General features: G+C 43.7%; 3 protein-coding genes across 8 annotated transcripts; 1 reads left to right on the top strand and 2 right to left on the bottom strand.

The window, feature by feature from the left end:
- Positions 1–1,826: 1,826 nt before the first annotated feature.
- On the bottom strand, positions 1,827–2,989 carry LOC115567774 (enhancer of split mbeta protein-like). Its single transcript, XM_030394622.1, has 3 exons — positions 2,945–2,989; positions 2,657–2,752; positions 1,827–2,521 (listed from the first exon to the last, which is right to left on the bottom strand). Exons 1-3 carry the CDS (start codon positions 2,987–2,989, stop codon positions 1,985–1,987), a joined length of 678 nt encoding a protein of 225 aa, XP_030250482.1. The 3' UTR covers positions 1,827–1,984.
- Positions 2,990–5,344: 2,355 nt separating this feature from the next.
- On the bottom strand, positions 5,345–12,623 carry pbx2 (pre-B-cell leukemia homeobox 2). Of its 4 annotated transcripts, none has more exons than XM_030394200.1 (8): positions 12,214–12,623; positions 11,469–11,542; positions 9,796–10,040; positions 8,907–9,097; positions 8,153–8,288; positions 7,808–7,949; positions 7,032–7,126; positions 5,345–6,178 (listed from the first exon to the last, which is right to left on the bottom strand). In XM_030394200.1, the coding sequence occupies exons 1-8, from the start codon at positions 12,453–12,455 to the stop codon at positions 6,098–6,100; spliced, it is 1,206 nt and encodes a 401-aa protein (XP_030250060.1). In that variant the 5' UTR covers positions 12,456–12,623; the 3' UTR covers positions 5,345–6,097. The 4 variants fall into 4 exon arrangements, with proteins under 4 accessions (XP_030250060.1, XP_030250061.1, XP_030250063.1 ...); XM_030394201.1 differs by lacking the exon at positions 12,214–12,623 and adding an exon at positions 11,869–12,113; XM_030394203.1 differs by lacking the exon at positions 12,214–12,623 and adding an exon at positions 11,652–11,769.
- On the top strand, positions 11,389–16,266 carry gpsm3 (G protein signaling modulator 3). Of its 3 annotated transcripts, none has more exons than XM_030394206.1 (6): positions 11,389–11,407; positions 13,385–13,476; positions 13,945–14,510; positions 14,795–14,960; positions 15,212–15,465; positions 15,594–16,266. In XM_030394206.1, the coding sequence occupies exons 3-6, from the start codon at positions 13,965–13,967 to the stop codon at positions 15,732–15,734; spliced, it is 1,107 nt and encodes a 368-aa protein (XP_030250066.1). In that variant the 5' UTR covers positions 11,389–11,407; positions 13,385–13,476; positions 13,945–13,964; the 3' UTR covers positions 15,735–16,266. The 3 variants fall into 3 exon arrangements, with proteins under 3 accessions (XP_030250066.1, XP_030250064.1, XP_030250065.1); XM_030394204.1 differs by lacking the exon at positions 11,389–11,407 and adding an exon at positions 11,629–11,746 and having other exon boundaries at positions 15,594–16,264; XM_030394205.1 differs by lacking the exon at positions 11,389–11,407 and adding an exon at positions 13,152–13,170.
- Positions 16,267–17,902: the final 1,636 nt, after the last annotated feature.

The raw sequence follows: 17,902 nt of genomic DNA, 5'->3' as shown, positions 1-17,902 counted from the left end.
TTGTTATTTCACTGTTTACAAACACTGAAATGCTTTATAAAGGAATTATTATGCAGACGTGTAATGTAAAGTGTGTTCGTAATAGATTTTTTTTATATATAAATGCGTTTATTAAACATTTTTTGGTTGTTGCAAGTCAAAAAACTATTAACTGACAATTAACTGTATTTATATTTGTTGAATATGATGACCATAACGTGTTACCTTTACATTTACCTTTATAGCAATAGTATTGGTTTTTCATATTCACTGTCATTGATTCAACTGCAGGTCCCGATGACAGACCGGACTGTCATCTTACGTCCAGCACTGGCAAATGAACCCTTGGCTTTTCGTGTATTGATAACCAGCTGGACATTCACCTGATCCCTTACTGGTCTGATAAAATGTGTGTTTCAAAAAAGTTAAATATCACTCCTCCAGAAAAAAAAAGAGAAATGCACACTGACAACTCTAACAAAGAGGAAAGCTGTGACGACATGTGGAGGACAAACGTCCTCTGAGTGTCGCTGGGCTTCAAAGGGGCTGCAGGAGGTGTCAGGACACGTTTAGCTTCCTGCGAGGTGACACCGGACACGCGCACAAAACGCAGGTCCTGGGGTGTGTGTGTGTGTGGTGTGGTGAGAGGATGAATACTAACCACACTGAAAACCAGCGTGGACATGAGCTCAGTGTTTCATTCTGTCAGATCAACAGCGTGACAGAAGATATTCTGACGTGTAGTTTTAAACTGCTGGATCAAGTTCTGCGTGTCGGGACTGTTGAGCTGCTGCATCCTGAATAAGTCTGACTCAGTTACACATTTCAATATATTCTACTTAAAGTGTGGAACGATATGACGCGACAAAGAATTGTAGTTTGAGGAACAGAGCACGTTTGATCAGACTTCCTTCAGAGCAGAACAGATGTTTGAACAGATGTGTCAGGGCTGTTTGCTGCAACTAAATCCAGATTTGTATATGATTGATGCGTTCTGTTCGCACTTTTATTGTAGATCTAATCGCAGAAACGTCTCCCAGCCATGTTATCTTTTTTTTTTTTTTTTTATTGCATCCAAACCGAGTGAGCAGAGTGAGCAGTCAGCTTTGATGTCTTTGAAGTGAGAGCTGCTGCTGATCTCTCGCACCTCACGGTCAGACTTCACACCTGGAGGATGTCGCTCCGCAGGAAGCCATGCTTCACACCTCCGCCTCCGGACTAAACAGAGCTGTCAGCACAAACAGAAGCCTCGTTTGTATCGAAACAAATAAAGAGAAATCACTGACACCAGCCGCTTTCATTGTAAAATGTTTTTTTTTATTTTTGTATAAAAAAGGGGGAGGCTGCTCGCCACAGGGAGACAGTCAGAATAAATTAGTGTGCAAAATAGACAAGATTTATAAAAAAAAATACGAAGAGAACACAGGATGTCCTAATGCCAGCAGACATCGTGGCACACAGGTGAGTGTGAGGGGCCGCGCGGGGCTCATCCCAGCCTCGAACCCTGAGGTCCCACACCTGGAAATGTGACGGATGGACACTCAATCATTACCAACGTCAGAATCACACTCCTGCATCGTGTCAGCCGATGTGGCGGAGGGCTTTTTTAGCAGTACGTGAAGGAGGGCAGGAACTCTGCAGCTCCATGATACTCACCTCTAAACTCGCTCTCCAGCCCAGCAGCAGACCCAGCCGGACAGCTCGGCCCCGGCCACATGATCCAGCTCGCGTCGGGGGAGAGAGTCTCTGTGCCTGTCGGCAGAACGGGCGGCTGACCACTGAGCAGTGAGTCAACACTGTCACACATACAGCACATGTACAGATGAGATTTACATTATTTACAGGCTTTGAGGTCGAACAGCAAACACCGTGGTGAGTTATCAGAGGACCGGAGGTCGTTGGTTTGCAGGGTTACAATGCAAATGTTCTGTCACGAGCACTACAGCTGTTACATGAATCATTTCAAGTCATCAAAAGTTCAGACGTCAGAGGTGACTGCTGGTGATCAGTGCCAGGGCCTCCACAGACTCTGGCTGAGCGCGCTGATCTGAGACGGGCTCTGCTTGCTGTCTCGCTGAGTTTGTCTCTGAGCCTGTTGGGGAGTTTTCTGAAACTCCTGCTGGGCTGGAATTTCATACGGATGAGCCAAACTCCTCGCGCTGGAGGCCCTTGCATTCAGTCTGTGCTTGGATTTCTGCCTCAGCATCCGAAGAATGGATTTAGTGTGTGGCAGGGAGCTGGAGGAGGAGCGAGCTTCGTCGGGTCCCCCCTGGACGCCTGCGGAGTCAGAGTCTGAGCGGGAGAGGCGAGCAGCAAAAGACGCGTCCAGAGCCGCTCCGAGCCACAGGCCTTTCCCCTCGGGCCCCAGGAAGTGAGCGGCTCTCTGCAGGCAGGTGGAGATGCCGTCTTGGAACGAGTGTTTCTGGCCTCCACCGCCATCAACGCCTCCAGCTTCTGCTTTGTCTCCTTTGGCGATCTTCTGGAGGAAGAGGACTGTGTGCTCCAGTATCTCAGCTTTCTCCACTCTGCGCTGAGGCCCACCCTGGAGGAAAACATCAACATGGGTTACATAAGGAAAAACTGTGGATTTCTTTGTAAAGCAACAATAAGATGAAAACCATGTTATCTTTATTCCAGAAATCACACTGTAGATTCTACACATAAAGGTTTATTTTACCAGTTGTTGTGGCTCCTGGAGCAACATGGTCCGCAGACGCTCCAGACTGCGGTTCATCCTCTCCCTTCGACGTTTCTCCACCTGAGATTTGATGAACTAAAAGAGAGAAGAAGAAAAAAAAAAGTTTTAGGGAAGACCAAAAAATCCACTTAATTCACTTTGAGTAAAACGATTTCTTCCCAACTAGCTGGTCAATGTTTTCTGAGACTTTTCTCTAAAGCAAGACTATAATTTCCATCATTTCATTCTAAATTCCAAAATAAAACAATTGGCACAAAATATATTTACCTTTCTTTCGTCTGTTCCATCTTCAGTTTCCTGTAAAAGTTGCATTGTAGCCTGTGGTTTCCTATTCCAGAGTTCGCAGAAGAGACGTTCCCTCACGGTCTGGATCTGATCAGGTAATGACATTCTGGTGTCAGACTCCAGCTTTTACCTCCTGACCACCAGCCCCTCAGACTCCTCCCACCACACGATCCGACTTTTACAATCCCTCTCCTCACCTCCTCGTGAAACCCCCCACCCCACCCCTCCTCACAGCCTCATCGTTTTGCATTCACAGTGTATAAACTTTAATTTTGACTATCCTCACATTTTATTGCTCTGAAACCTCGAGGTCACCGTCATGCAACTAAATCAGCTCGTGCTTAAGCAACAAGAAGGAAAACGCTCGTGTGAAAACGTACGCTTTACGCACGATCCCCGTGCGTAAAGAGCCGTGCGTAAATTGAAATTTCAATTCGATGACTTATTGGAGAACTAGATTTTTGATTTTTGCATCATCCAAAAAATAAAAACGTGACAGAAAGTCACACATCTTGACATAAACAACAAATGAGAACACGTTTAAAGCATTTATAATCATAATATTTTAAATTTTCCTGTGACATTTCATGTGACGCTAAATTGTGAGTCCACGGTGATGCTTAAGCACATCTATTTTCTTTTACAGCCCATTATCATCAAATAAGATGAGCAGATTCCTGGTGACATCTGAAGGCTGATGTGTTACAGGACTGGAGAGTGAAGAGATTTGGATGCAGTGAAGTCAGCAACCATACAATACAAACAAACCGTACATTTGTGTGCGTCATTTCAGTTGGCAAGCCTGCCCATCTGTCATTCTGGTGCATGAATGAACCAGAACCTGCGACACCTTTCCGTCCATGATAAAAGTTCTGGTGCCAAATTAATAAACCAGAGCCTTCAACTTCTTCTGTTCCCGGCGCGCTCACTTACGACGAGTGCCGACACTTCACCATCCCCGCATGGCGCCTTTGCATTTGTCAGTCGGGCCCCGCGGGGTGAAGGTGTAACGAGGGTTGTTAACATTTCGCATTCGCACCTCCACGACACAATAGACCACGCGTGCCATTTGGGCAGCTGTCTCGTGCTGGAGCGCCGTTTAGCGCCACAGTTGTTCCACATTTGCTCGTGCGGATCCTTTGATGCCGCCGGGCGACCGTGGGAAAGCCGAGTGACGGCGACGGCGCACACGTCTCATCTTTTGTGGATCCTGAGCTGGAGCCCGAGGTCCCTCAGGGGTCGTTAGCTGATGAAGATTAATTAACAGCCTTGATTGTGTTATAGCTGAGGAGCATCGTTGTAACACCAACGCTTTATCTCAGCCTGACCTTTTGGCTAATTAAGAGGAAGGAGCGGCCTATTCATGCGTAAAACTCGGTCTTATTTCTTATCTTGGGAATCTTTAACATCTGGTGGGTGAAAAATGAACGTTTGCTATTTAAGCTCCGGTTCATTCATACTTTCGATGTTGATCACTGTCCTCTCATTAAAACTACATGATATCCAGTAACCTTTTAGGCGCATTCCTCCCTCAGCTGATCGAACCTTGCACCAACACACTGGACAAAAACATGCTGTCCACAGTTTTCACTGGAAACATCTCTTCAAGGGAGACCTGTGAATCATCCAGAGTCATCGGGTCAGTGTAGCTGGAAAGACACATTTGTATATTTCTAAATTTAGTTTTTGCGAGGGCCAGAAATTAAAGGAATAATTCACCCAAAAACGCAGATTCAGTCAGTATCTACTCACAACTCATGCTGATGGAAAATTGGGTGAAGTTTCATCATCCAGACAACATTCCTGGAACTTCAGAGCAGAGCAGTGTTAAAGCATTCCCCTAAACAACTGAACAGAAGTAGATGGGGACTTGTTTTAAACAATTTTTAAAAAATAAATACAAACTTGACCAACTTGATCCAGGTCTTTGGAAGCCCCGAGAGCCCAAATTGACTAATAAACACCACATTTTCATCCCATTTAAGATGAAATCTTCGCTGCAGCTGCTGAGCTAAAAGTGTACAGCACCTCATCTGACATGCATACGAGCTCGACTGCATGTTGAGGCGGCACATAACATACTTTCAATTCATTTTGAGATCGCAGGGCTTCAAAAAAACTTTTTTAACATGCATAATTCAAATCAAGTTCTACTTCAGTTGCTTAGAATGCTGTTTTGCTGTGAAGCTCCTGATGTGTTTTGTAGACTACAAGGCAAAGGGAAAGGAGGGCAAATATGTCACAAGCTGGCAAACAAAACCAAAACCATTTGTTGGGAGGTCCTTTGTCATTTCTATGAACCGACCCTTTAATAAAGCCGCCCCCACCGAGATTTCCCACTGTGACCTCTTGACTCGACATAAATCTGGACAAAGCACCATCTGGTTGTGAATACAGAGAGTCTTTATTGTAAAAGAGGTAGAGAGAATACAGGTGTTTCACTGTACAGAGAAAAGACAGCACTGTTGATACACTCATTCAAACCATTAATGTGGACTCAGACGCGCTTCATTCATTTTACAGGGACACATAAGCCCGGTAGAAAAAAGAAAAAAACAAACGAACAAACAAGAACAGAGAAACAAACACACCAAATCTTTGGATTTTTCTCTATTGCCCTCTCATTCACTAAATGCATTCTCTCTTTCCGAGCTGTTAAAATGAAAATAGTTGTAGCACTAATAATAAAACAGCAATAATAATATTAATAATAATAATGATATAGTGTGCTAAAAACCGTGATAATGCAGTAACCTCCCCTCCCTCCCTCCCATTCCCTGACCACAAACACACCTCAGTAACATGTCAAAAGTAGTGGAAAACAAACCCAACAACCCCCCGATAATAAAACCACACCTGCATGCACACAACACACACACGCACACACATCTCCACTCGAGCATCCGTGCACTCAGCTAATCATACCAACATAATGATGACCAACGCTGAGCAGTAAGAAAAGGGAAATAAAAATAAAAACAGTGTACATTTAAAATAGTCAAACCAAACAAACAACGTACAAAAACAACTGCAGCCAAGTGGGAAGTGTGAAGTCATTCTTTTCTGTCTTTTTTTTTTCCCCCCCGTCGTCAAACTTTCCGTCGCTGTCGTTTCTGTGCCGGATGGGCGCCGCCATCAGTCAGAGTTATCCGAGTGGTCGCTGTGGGGCGAGGCGCCGGGCGGGGGAGAGCTTCGACCGTGCCAGTTCCCGTTAGCCTGAGAAGTCGAAAAAAAGGAAAATGACGGACACACAACAAAGGAGGAGAGAGTGTCAGGGGGAAGAGGGTTTTCACATTAACGCAGACTATTCTACACAACCTCAAGATTTCTATCACTGATTTAATTTATTCTGGGGAGCTACTCTCCCAGATCAAGTGTAAAAAAATTAATTCCAAAATTCTTAACGTGTTTAAGAAATACGCAACGTTTGGATTTCTTTTTGTCAAATCTGAGGTGATCCACAAACAGATTAAAACCAACAATGCGACAGTCGGTCTCTCAAAACTTTCCCACTTCCTTAGTCCGTCTTTGGAGTCCACAGTGTTTTCCACTCAAAATAGTTCACAAATATATAGCTTCTTAATTGGCTGCTACCTCAACACGCAGCTCTTTGTGTTTTTCCTTTGGTGACTCACTCTTAAACACAGAGTACCAGATGCTCTTTTTGATGTAGCTCCTGTTATATTTACATCAGTGTGTTTTAATGTGTCCCGTCTCTGACTGTGATATGTTGTGTTTTTAAAAAGCATCTTGTGACAGATGCAAGCAAAAGTACTATTTAAATAAGTATTTCCTTTATTTATTCTGCTCCTTTTTTTTCCCTTAGGAATGGTAATTGCCTAAATCATTCAACGGTTTTCAGCAAACATTACTCAAACAGGATGGCACAGTGAATTTGTTCTTATCATACATATTGTGTATGTTTGTGGACAACAACAGAGCTCTATGACACAGAGATTACGTGTCTCACAAGAGCAAGTCATTGTGGGTTTCTATCTCTCATGCGATGTGTCGACAACAGCAACGGCCTTATCATTTAAATCTATGCCTGAGTGTTATCATCAAATACCTGCATGCCCATTTGGTAAGCAGACTGCTCGCCGTTCACAGGTGGAACCCCGAGGAACAGGTCAGCTGACCCGGACAGAGAGAAGGACCCAGACCCTGAAGAAAGACAAAAACAGGAGAAAAGGCTTAGCACGTGTTTGTCTGTTTAACGTAAAGATATCTGCTAAATGTGGTTGTTGATGTAGCAGTTTACTGTCAAATACTATTAATATGCTATTAATGCCATAACAGAATGCTATACTGTGAATTAAACAGCTATTAAATGTGAAAGAGTACGAATGTAAAAGGGAACAACGTCCAAAAACACGATGTAAATTACTCTCATGTCAAACTTGAATTTGAGCCCTGTGTTCAGCACATTACTGCCCCAGCTGTCACATTAGGATTCATACATTAGCTCCCCAGCTAATCCAAGTCAGTAGCAAACTATTCCTAGCCCTGTGCCAGGAAAAGTGTGGCTAGCAGCTGCAGAGTAGGCGAGATACAAAAGAGAATTGTGCTGCAGATCGGTTCAAAAACACACAACAAAATTGGGATTATAGGCGTGACTGCAATTCCTCTTTGTTTACTTGGTACTTCCTTGATACCTGACAACTCCAACATGTTAGTTTCCACAGCCTCGGGTTACACATTGTGTTCAGGTACACAGCTCAGTCGTATGATTGACAAATTCCGGGATGGAGACAAATTCAGCCAGAAAAGGGCAGAGCTGACAGTATATTTCACTCTCCTCCAGAGGAGCAGCTGCATGCTGTAGCGTTCACTGTTTTCTGGTACCTGTAGAGTTTGGAGTGTGCGGGGAATCGTCTCCCTGTCTCGCCCCCAAGGCTGTCTTCATGGCATAAAGGTTGGCCTCCTCTTGGAACTTGCCAATGTTTTTCTTGTAGCGGATTCTCTTGTTGCCAAACCAGTTGGAGACCTGGCGGAGAAAACAGAACAATACCATGAAGTTAACACATTTTAGAGAGAAGATGTTCTGCCCCAAACAAACTCTCGTCTTTCAACTTGAGTTAACCTGTTATTTTATTTGTTTACTGACACTAAAACTCAATTACAGATTTAGAGACACTGAAAGTCCTTCTTGGAGGTTGTCAGAACACCAAAAATAGTTCAGCAGTTTACCTGAGAGATGGTGATTCCACACTGTTTGGCGAGTTCCTCTTTGGCTTCTTCACTTGGGTAAGGGTTGGACAGGTGGGAGTAGAAATACTCATTCAGGACCTCTGTGGCCTGTTTGCTGAAGTTGCGTCTTTTGCGCCTGATGAAACACGAGCAGGTTATAAGTATTGGGGAAAAAAAAATGTGTGATCACCTCCCCTTTCTGTTATTGATTAGATTTTGCAAAACTTCAACAAGACACATCAATAAAGCTGAATATTTCTACGTTTGGCACAGAGTAGAGTTGCAACCAGTTTTCACTGCATAACAACTGTCTCAGAATATATTAGGTTTTCAGGGCATCCAGTATTACACAATTACATTATTATTATTATTATCAATATTATTATTATTATTATTATTATTATTATTATTATCAGTTACAATAACCCCTAAAGGAATGAAAACAAGGGTTTTTTGGTTTTGTCCTGACAGAGATGAAAAGCAAACCATGAAACTGGTGTGAATCATGAAAAATGACCCTTTGTGCATTAGGATACATTTGCCAGTTTTGCCTGTATCTTAGTATTTCACAGTAACTCTCATTTGAAGCCATCACACCTGTAGCGAATCCAAGCTGACACTAATTACTGACCTCCACAAAGGGGAAAGGTGAAACCTTTTGCCTAAAGCGTTGAGTGCATAATACACAAAAGATAGATTTCCAGTGCAAAATTCCTTTCAAACAACAGCAACAACAACAACAATGCACGCCTACCTGGCATCAAGGAAGCGTGACCTCAGGATCATGACCGCCTCACAGGTGCTCTGCTTCAGCTGGGTCTGGATTGAGCTGAACTTGCGGTGGATGATCGCCACCATGCGCTCAATCTCCCGCGGAGTCACGGGCCGTGTACGCGACTGCTCCCTGAGCAGGTTCATCACATGGGTGGTGAATTCAGTGCATGCCTGGTGAGGAGAGGCATAAGACGACGGACAGTGAAGGAAGGAAATGTGCAAAGCGGTAACGCTGAGTGTATTATTTCAAACAGGGTTGTTATGATTTAGCAAAGCCAAGTCTGAATTTTGCAACGTGACATTTGAACTGTTTTTGTCAAGAAGACATTCTCATCATGTCACTAATGTTCTTGTCAGTAGGCATGTGTATTCATGTAGAAGCATAATTACTAAAGGTCTTTGATTACCTGGTATGTCCCGCTGGCAAATTCAGCATACAGAATGTAAGCTCTACATAACTTTAGTGTAGAAGAGTTTTCTTAAGTATTGTATGTGCAGCAAGTTAAACAGGCCACTCACAACGAATAGGTTATAATAAAGCGCATCGTATGTTGCTGATTAGTATCATCAAAACACTGAATTTAACAACAGATTTAAATGTGTTTTGAATAACAGCACACAAACAGGCTTCAGTGTTGGTTGAACTATGTGTTGGATAAATAATCTTAAGATGCCTTTTCTCAAACAGAGATTCAGAGCTTATACCCGGTGTGTTTTGACCAGCAACATGAGGAAAGAAGAGAATTCCCCGACAGGGAGAAGTTATGTGACTGAACTCTAGACCTAACATGTCAATGGATTACGCTTCTGGCGAGCAGGCAAGCGTGTACAGGCAATGTCAGCTCTCATCTCCTGTTGCGACACGGTACCTGCTCATACTTCTCCAGCTCAGTGTGGTAGATACTGCGAATCTGGCTCAACTTGCTTTTGTAGTCGGAGTGCTCGAGCGAGCTGTCAGGTGACATCCCTCCCGAGCTGGTGGCAGCAGACACAGCAGCGGCGGCCCCGCCACCCTTCTCCGGCCCCGCTACACCCTCCGCCAGCAGCATGTTGTCCAGTCGCACCAGCTGAGGATCCTGAGGTTCATCCTCCTGGGCGTTCCTCATTGACAGGCCTGTCAATACAATACATGTCAGTGTCTGTGTGCGTAATACAAACGGATGACTGTATATTAAGTAAGGCTGCAGGATAAGGTCAAATAAAAAGATTAAAAATTACAATGCGACAATTTTGACATACATTACAATTGTGATATGATGTAAAATTCGTGAAATTGATCTTTTTTCCCCCAATAATTTAATTCTCACTGAAAAAAGCTTAAAAAAATCATGATGATGCGACATTTGTTAGGGTCTGTACTAGGTAATTTATATTATCAGTTATCAGAATCGAAATAATTAATCCTGGTGGGGGAAACTGCAAATGTTATTGGTTGATGATGACAGTTGACAGTTGATCTGAAGCCATCATGCTTTCATTGCACAGCATTTACACAACTTTTTAAAGTCTGTAATCTTTCAATAAATAATAATAATAAGAAGAAGAAGACTATGGAACCAAACATTTGATTGCAGGCCTGGATGTTTTCTGCCGTTTCAGGGGAATACCTATAAATTGGCAATAGATGTGCTACAGGAGTTGAGTGAGAAGAGAAGCCTTCATCAAGTTTTAGCACAAAAAAATCAAAAGATAGCTGTGGAATACGCGCAGGTTCCCGTAAACACCTGGAAAGTTTCCTTTTTAAATCGAAAACATCTATAATGATCTATATCGTATATATCGGCCATGTGAAGCAGTGCATCCCAAGACTGTACCAAACAAACATCACTTCGTTTAGTGCATCACTCTCATGTTTAGCTTGTAGTCACTCTGCTGTGATGCTTATCTCTAACCCATGTCAAAACATCCTTTTGCAAAGGCTCAGTGCAGAGAAATGTAACGGGACTGAGAGCGAACGGGACCATAACTTTGCACCGTGTCTTTGAGGGCGTCTGTTTTTAGATGCATGTCTTAAATAAGTGATTCACTTTGTGCAAGAAAATAAACACATCAAGTTATTTTGTACAGCACAAACAAAAAAAAAAAATCTAGCAGCATTTCTCATCACAATCTTATTCTTCTGTAACATGATCCGTTTGTTTGAGGAGCTGGACTGCGCTCAGCTCTTACTGCACATTTATCAAACCGACCAGCAACATGTATTGCAGGAGACACTGTTTGTTCAGCTGCTGTCTCTATTTTTATACCAAAGAGCATTTTACACAACAGCTTTCTTAATCATATGACTCACCCTATACGTTTGTTTTTCATATTACAAGTAAACATACTGAGTTGTTAACAACCAGAGTCAAATCAGTTTTTTTTGAGAGTGTGTGTGTACACTTGATTTGACTTTATTAGCTCCTGATGACACATTGTCAACACAGTCTAATAACGCTGCAATAAACCAAGAATCCGGCGCACGTCAAAACCGCAAGCCAGGTGGGTTTCACATCAACACAAGGCAACAAAACACATGAAAACATTAGAATAAAAGCGTTACCAGTTTTTTCCTTGATCTCACACAGGACGCTGAATAAAGCAGGTTTCATTCGGTGACAGTTGAGTGCATGTTTCCTGCACACAAAACAAGAACAAATCGTTTGAGGGGGGGCTGCAAACAAGAGGGAGGGCGAAGACATGCAAATGAACCAAAACAAAAACACGATTTAACTGACTTGAGCACCTTTAACCGTGGCTACGTTAGCAAACGTTAGCTTCCGGCTAGCAACGAGCTAAGGAGGCTACCCTTCAATGGTTTCGCTTTCTAATTAAGCTAAAGTAAGTTCGGGTGTATGTTTTTTTAATTTGTTGACGATATAATTAATTGTTTACATGTGGAAGAGCTCGCTGTGTACATGTCTGCATTAGCGCTACCTGTTAGCCACCTATTGTAGCCTCACCTTGCTAGCCGAGCAAGCTAACAACAATGGCTAACGTTAGCTGCGTTGAAGACCACCGATGCTCCAAGAAACGCCTGTTTGTAAATGACAGCAACGAAACAACAAGCACTGACTGCATTTACAGCAAAAGAGCGGGTAATAAAAAAAAAATAAAAAAACTTTGTTTACGTTAGCTTACGTTTGCTAATTAGTTAGCAGCTGGCTAAACAACCTAAACAATAGATCTGAAGTTCAGGAAACTTTGCCACAGCGAGTCGGAGTCGTGGGGGGGAAAAAACAAAACAGCTTCAGCGTAAAAAAAAAAACATTCAAAGAAAATTAAAAGAAATCAAAGTTGTCACTAACTTTGCTTGCGCCTCGTCCAAACTTTGGTCGGTGATGGTCATTATTTGCTGCAGTATGTCGCCAATATCTCTGCGTGTTTCGTGTCCGTTCTCTGTGCCCTCGAGGCCCGAGTCCCCTCCGTCGGACCGGTGCTGGGAAGCCTGGTGAACCGAGTTAAGTGCGTGCATCCCGGGGTGGCCGCTCATGCCGAGTCCCCGGCCGTTGGAGGGCCCGTTGCCCGTCAGAGGCTGCTGCTGCAACATTTTCGAGCGACGCACAGTGGCGACGACTGCTGCCCGACTGTGCTCACAGGCGCACACGGCAAAAGCCTGAGCAGCCGAGGAGGCACCGGGTCCCCTAGCGATGGACGGGAAAAGCTACAAGCCATGTCAACACAACACAACACAACATGTGATAGACGATGCTTTTTCTCTCCTAGGCTGCAGAGAGAGAGGGCGGGTGTAATACTGCTGAGGGTAAACACAACCACAACAGCAAAACAGCTGCAACAACAAACTCCTGCATCATTTTTCAGAAAAAGCAGAAGTGTGTGGGTGTGTGTGTGTGTCAGACAAAATAGATTAGATCTAACAACATAAAATGCAGATTATGTGCTCTCTTCTGTCACCCCACAGTCCTAATCCTAATTACAAGCATCTGACAGAGAGACTTTGAGATTATTAAGCTTCCCCTAAAATGTCCCCCTGGTTTTAACATCACAATCTCACTCAGACAAGTTTTTCTTTTCTCACTTGTCTCAACTCCACTTCTCGTTTTAGCAGCGAGTCAACAGGATGTGTGCCAAAACCACAGCAGTGTCAGAAGAACTGTGCGCCTGTTTCAACATGTTGCAGCTCCAAGCCTGTCATAATCAAATGAGCAGCAGCTTAAAACGCCGCTTTGCCTCTGTTGTGACAGCTTATAAGGTTTATCTCAGGGATGACAACTTCTGCTTGGGACCATGCTTAGGAATGCAGGGTAGGAAATGCCTTGCAACAGTAGTATTTCATAATAGCAAAGACCTGACAAGATGTGGGCGAAATAAATAGGGGTGGGCTGTGGTAAGAGGAACAGGAAGAGAGGAGACGAGAGAGAGAAGGTAGCAAAGCAGACAGAAAGGGCGAGAGCTTGTCACGTCGGTATGTGAAACTCTTCAAGCTGCTTTTTTTTTTCTTCTCCTTTCTCCAAAAAGATATTGGCAACACGAGTGACGGGCTAAAAAAATGCTTTGCTCCGTCGGCGGCGACTTCAAGAGGTGATGCTTTAAAGACACAAAGTTCAAAGGTAAGTGTCAAATGACTGATTTGAAATGTTCAGATGTTTTAACAAGGGAAACCTTTTTTTGGGGGGGGGCAATACAAGAGAATATGAACGTGGAAAAAAGAGGTACAGTGACGCTTTTGGCAAATTTTACAAGGTGAGTCATCAGACAGCAACAAGAAGGGGATGTCTGAGATAGTACTCTTGTCACGCACCTTTGTTGTCGTGCAGATGGCAGGACTGTGACTTACGATTGGATTTTCAGCTCAGACATCTGTAGCCAGCACACTAGAACCTGCCAAACTGGTTTCACGCGCTCGAAAGCCGTCTCCATGTGTGTTTTCCAAGCAACTTCAGGGTTATTACGTGTCGTGTTTGCTGAGACATTATCTCCCTCTTTGAGTATCGACAATGGGGTTCCTCAAAGTTTTTTGACCCGAGATCTTTGACCTCTACCCCCCCCCCTATGTGTGCTGTGTGTCTTCCTGTCAGGGGTTTCGACAGTGAGATTAATGGACTGCGCAGAGATCAAGGTTGAAATGGCTGAAGGGGGGCTGCTGCTGGAGCGTCTCGTCATCACGGAGGAGGGAGACGAAACCGAGGGTGTCATTGAAAAGGGGGCTGCGAGCGGCTCGGCTGTCATCGTTGAGAGCGACGGCGGAGAGTCGGCTCTGAAGGGGGAAGAGGAGCGCACAGGAGAGGACGAGACTGCAGACTGTATAGCAACTACAATGTGTTTTGAAGATCAGAGCCTGGGGAGACAACAAAGCACAGCAGAGGACGGCCAGACAGAGGAGGTGGTTGTGAGTGAAGAGGGGAAACAAGGGGATGACAAACCGGAGGAAGCTGAGAGCGTGAACGATGGACAAAACAGAGGCGAAGGTCCGAGCGAAGGGCAGACACATGAGGGGATGAGGATTAATGAAAACCCTGAGAAGCCCGGCGACACAGAGGACGACAAGGCAACAGAAAACAACCCTCAAGTGGATATAAAGAGGTTGAATTCCTCTGAACAACAACCTGAAGGGGCACAAAGCGAAGAGGAGGATCCGAAAAAGGTTTGTGGACTGTTTTTTTTCTTTTCTTCATTTTACGTAGGCATATCTCCTGCGATCATCTCCCTGTAATAATCTTGACTTTATCAAACGGCCACCATTTCAAAAAAAACAATCTTGTGATGGAAAAACAGTGGGCATGGTTTTGTAACAGAGCATGTGGGATTACGTAGGTGTCGAGTGAATTCTTTTGCTGTGCCAACAAACAGTCTGTGCCGCTCAACTGAGAGACCTTTACCTCCCTCCCTCGCTCACTTTTTTCTGCCACCTGCCCGCGTGTTTCTCAGGCTCGCCGGTTAACTCCCGAGTTCCCGGAGGCGCTGTACGAGCTGCTCTTCACCCTCCAGGAGGGGCGACGGCTCAATGACCAGCGCTGCTCCTTCAGGCTGGAGAATGGGGTCAGGAGGAGGAGGTGCCACTCCGAGCCCAACACCACCAAGCCCGCCAACAGAGGTGAGAGGCTGTGCTCAGAATCTTTACGTAGTGAAACCGATCCAGCTGTTTCATTTGTTTCCATGTAATGATGCTGACTCATGTTGATCAAGCTGAAACAACAAGAAAACCAGCCGTACCCCTAAGTGACTCAAGAATGTTTTGCAAGCGGTGCCATGCAACGTTTCCCACGTCTGTCTTTGACCGCCGACTGTATTTCAATTCTCCTGCCATCTGACCATCAAAGCTCTTTTTCTCTTCGTTCTCCACAGTCCAGTTTTCCTCCATGACTTCACTGCAGAAAGAGGAGTTTTTTGATCTGGTGGCCACCGCGCAGGCTCGCCGGCTGGATGACCAGAGGGCGCAACTCGAAGGTTCGTCACCGCCAAAACCAAAAGGCAGAAGTTTCAGAGGCAGCATAAAGCAGCTCTCCTTTGTGAAGAAGCCTGCACCAGTTCCTGCACCAGTTCCAGCACCAGTTCCTGTCCCCAAAGAGGATCTGTATAATATGATTCTCACGACACAGGTAAGCCAGCTGATTTGCTTAGATTCTTTTATCAAGGCACAAATGTGCAGTTACAGCAGAAAACGTGTCGTGTAGGGACGTTGTTTGATCATTTCAGGACATTCATTTATGAAACTTGTGTCCTACAGGCCCAGGGCAGGCTGGAGGACCAGCGCAGCAGGGCTCCTGGTCCCATGGACGACGAGGACTTCTTCTCCCTGCTCCTGAGGGTCCAGGGGGGACGCATGGACGAGCAGAGGACTGAGTTTCCATGCTTGCTGCAAACCTGAGATTGGAAATTAAAAAAAGAACTGTGGGGCTTCAGTGGGGGCCGTCCAGTATTGCAGCCATTTTTAGCCTGATTTCCTGTTGAAACAGGTTTTTTTTAAAATTGCTTCGTTTTAGGGAATTGCCATCCCTCTTGATAGTGTTCAGTGTTAAAGCTGTTGAGTTTGCAGCAAAAACGCTAATGTTTGAGCAACAGAGCTTTTTAATGTGACCCGGGGGACGTTCCTGATGAGATTGTGAAGTTTACTGCTAGTTACTTTTTTTTTTTTCTTTCCTACAAATAGGGTCAGTAGATGTGCTTTCTTATCTCGCCAAATTTTGGATTTTTATTGCGTGTTTGCGATGAGCGGTTGAATGATTTGCGTGTGCTGGGAAGCAGTCTACTGGTCTCTCTATTGCTTTTCCTTATTTGCACAGTAGACATTAAACACACCAAGGATGGTGGTGAAGACGTAATAGCTCCAAGGTCGCACAGTACTTGACTGTATATGGATAATTCTCCACCAGAAAATAAACAGAACATCTATCTGTGCCTTTTTTTGCATTTACCCCATTTATTGTTCAAAATGTCAGGAGAAGAAGAGATTTAACTCCCCGTGAGAGGATTCTGTATTCTTTCCTTTGTCTCGTTTCAGTGTATTTTTGCATATCAAACACACGAGCTTGTAACTTGAAGCATTTTAGCAGTGACCCTAACAACGAGGCGTGAAACCGGTTCTGTTATCTTCATCATTAATCATCATGGACCTGCAGGCTCACTTTCCCATAAACTAGTGATGGTGTCTAATCTTTTTACAGCGTCCTGTTGCAAATAAATCTGATCATTCCCATGGAAAGAGACGAGGTAGTGATGGCACGTTTAGGGAACAAATGAGGCAAAGATAACGATGTTAATTTCTCACAGATATAAACTGAATCTTATCTTATCGCAAAGTTCCTGAATTTTGATTTACATTACTCTGAGTCATTTTCACTGAAGGTCACATTAATTCAACAGCAAAACGTGGATTTACACAATGAATAGTGATATTGTTCATTAAAGGACTTGATCAAAGAGGGCTCGATGCATGAAATAACATCAAATTCGAACTTCAATATTGCAGATACATGGATATATAAAACTCCTGAACCTTGCAAAAATGCTGTTTATAATCAGAGGCCACAGAGTGTCACCAGCCAGATGGGGCCCTCTGGAAACCTGTGACCTCCCCTGGTTGTGTGTTTAGCTCAGCTCAGTGCAAAATCTTTGTGAGGAAGTCCTGGTCAGTCTGCACAAGTGAGGTTAGGACGACGGGAGGTTGCTGTGTCACTTCCTCAAACCGAGCACATGTGAGAGCAACACTTTAACCAACACTGCTGGTTCAGATCCTCTTTAACTGAAGATAAAATATTGTAAGTTAATCAGAAAAAACAAAAATACTGCCTCTAAAAGCGTTGTAATCACTTTAAAAATATGAGGGGAAAACATTCAACTCATCAAAAATGTTAAATGTCAGATGTGGCAATTATTGATGAGGCAGCCTTTATTCCATCACATGACTTGCTCCTCTTGGCCGCTGCTCCAAATCATCAAGCGATACAGAGTGAAACATTTCATATAAAAAGAGGAGGAACCAGAGGAGGGGAAGAAAAACATGCAACAAAAAAAGAAGCCACATATTACACCACAATTGTGAAAGAATCCAACAGGAAGAAACAACAACAGGCCAGTTAACAAGATTCAAGTTCCACTTTTAGAATGGAAACATGTATTCACATAGGGTTGGGTCAGTACACTATGTCATTCCTCTTTTCTGGCTTTCTGTCAGAGACCAGACTTTGATCAGTTCCATATTTATTTATTTTTTTCATATTTTCTAGATGGTTGGTTCAGAAGTGAGATGTTGGGGTATTTACTGAAGCAGATTTTAGATTCTAGTTCCACAATAAGGTCATTTGCATTACTATATCAGCAAAGGGGATAGCAAAAACAGAGAGCATAAAACAAAACCATAATGAAGGTAAAAAACATAATTAAATAGAAGCAGTAAGAACAGTATAAACAACATAAATAAGAAACAAAACTTCAAAAATATTTACAACATTGCGCATTGACAAAATCTTTGTATTATTTTATGACATAGTATATATCGTTTATTGTTTAAATTTATAAATATCTTTGGGTGATAAG

Source organism: Sparus aurata, chromosome 17 (genome assembly GCF_900880675.1).
Source record: "Sparus aurata chromosome 17, fSpaAur1.1, whole genome shotgun sequence".
In the NCBI taxonomy this organism is placed as follows: domain Eukaryota; kingdom Metazoa; phylum Chordata; class Actinopteri; order Spariformes; family Sparidae; genus Sparus; species Sparus aurata.
This window is presented reverse-complemented; position numbering and strand designations above follow the sequence as displayed.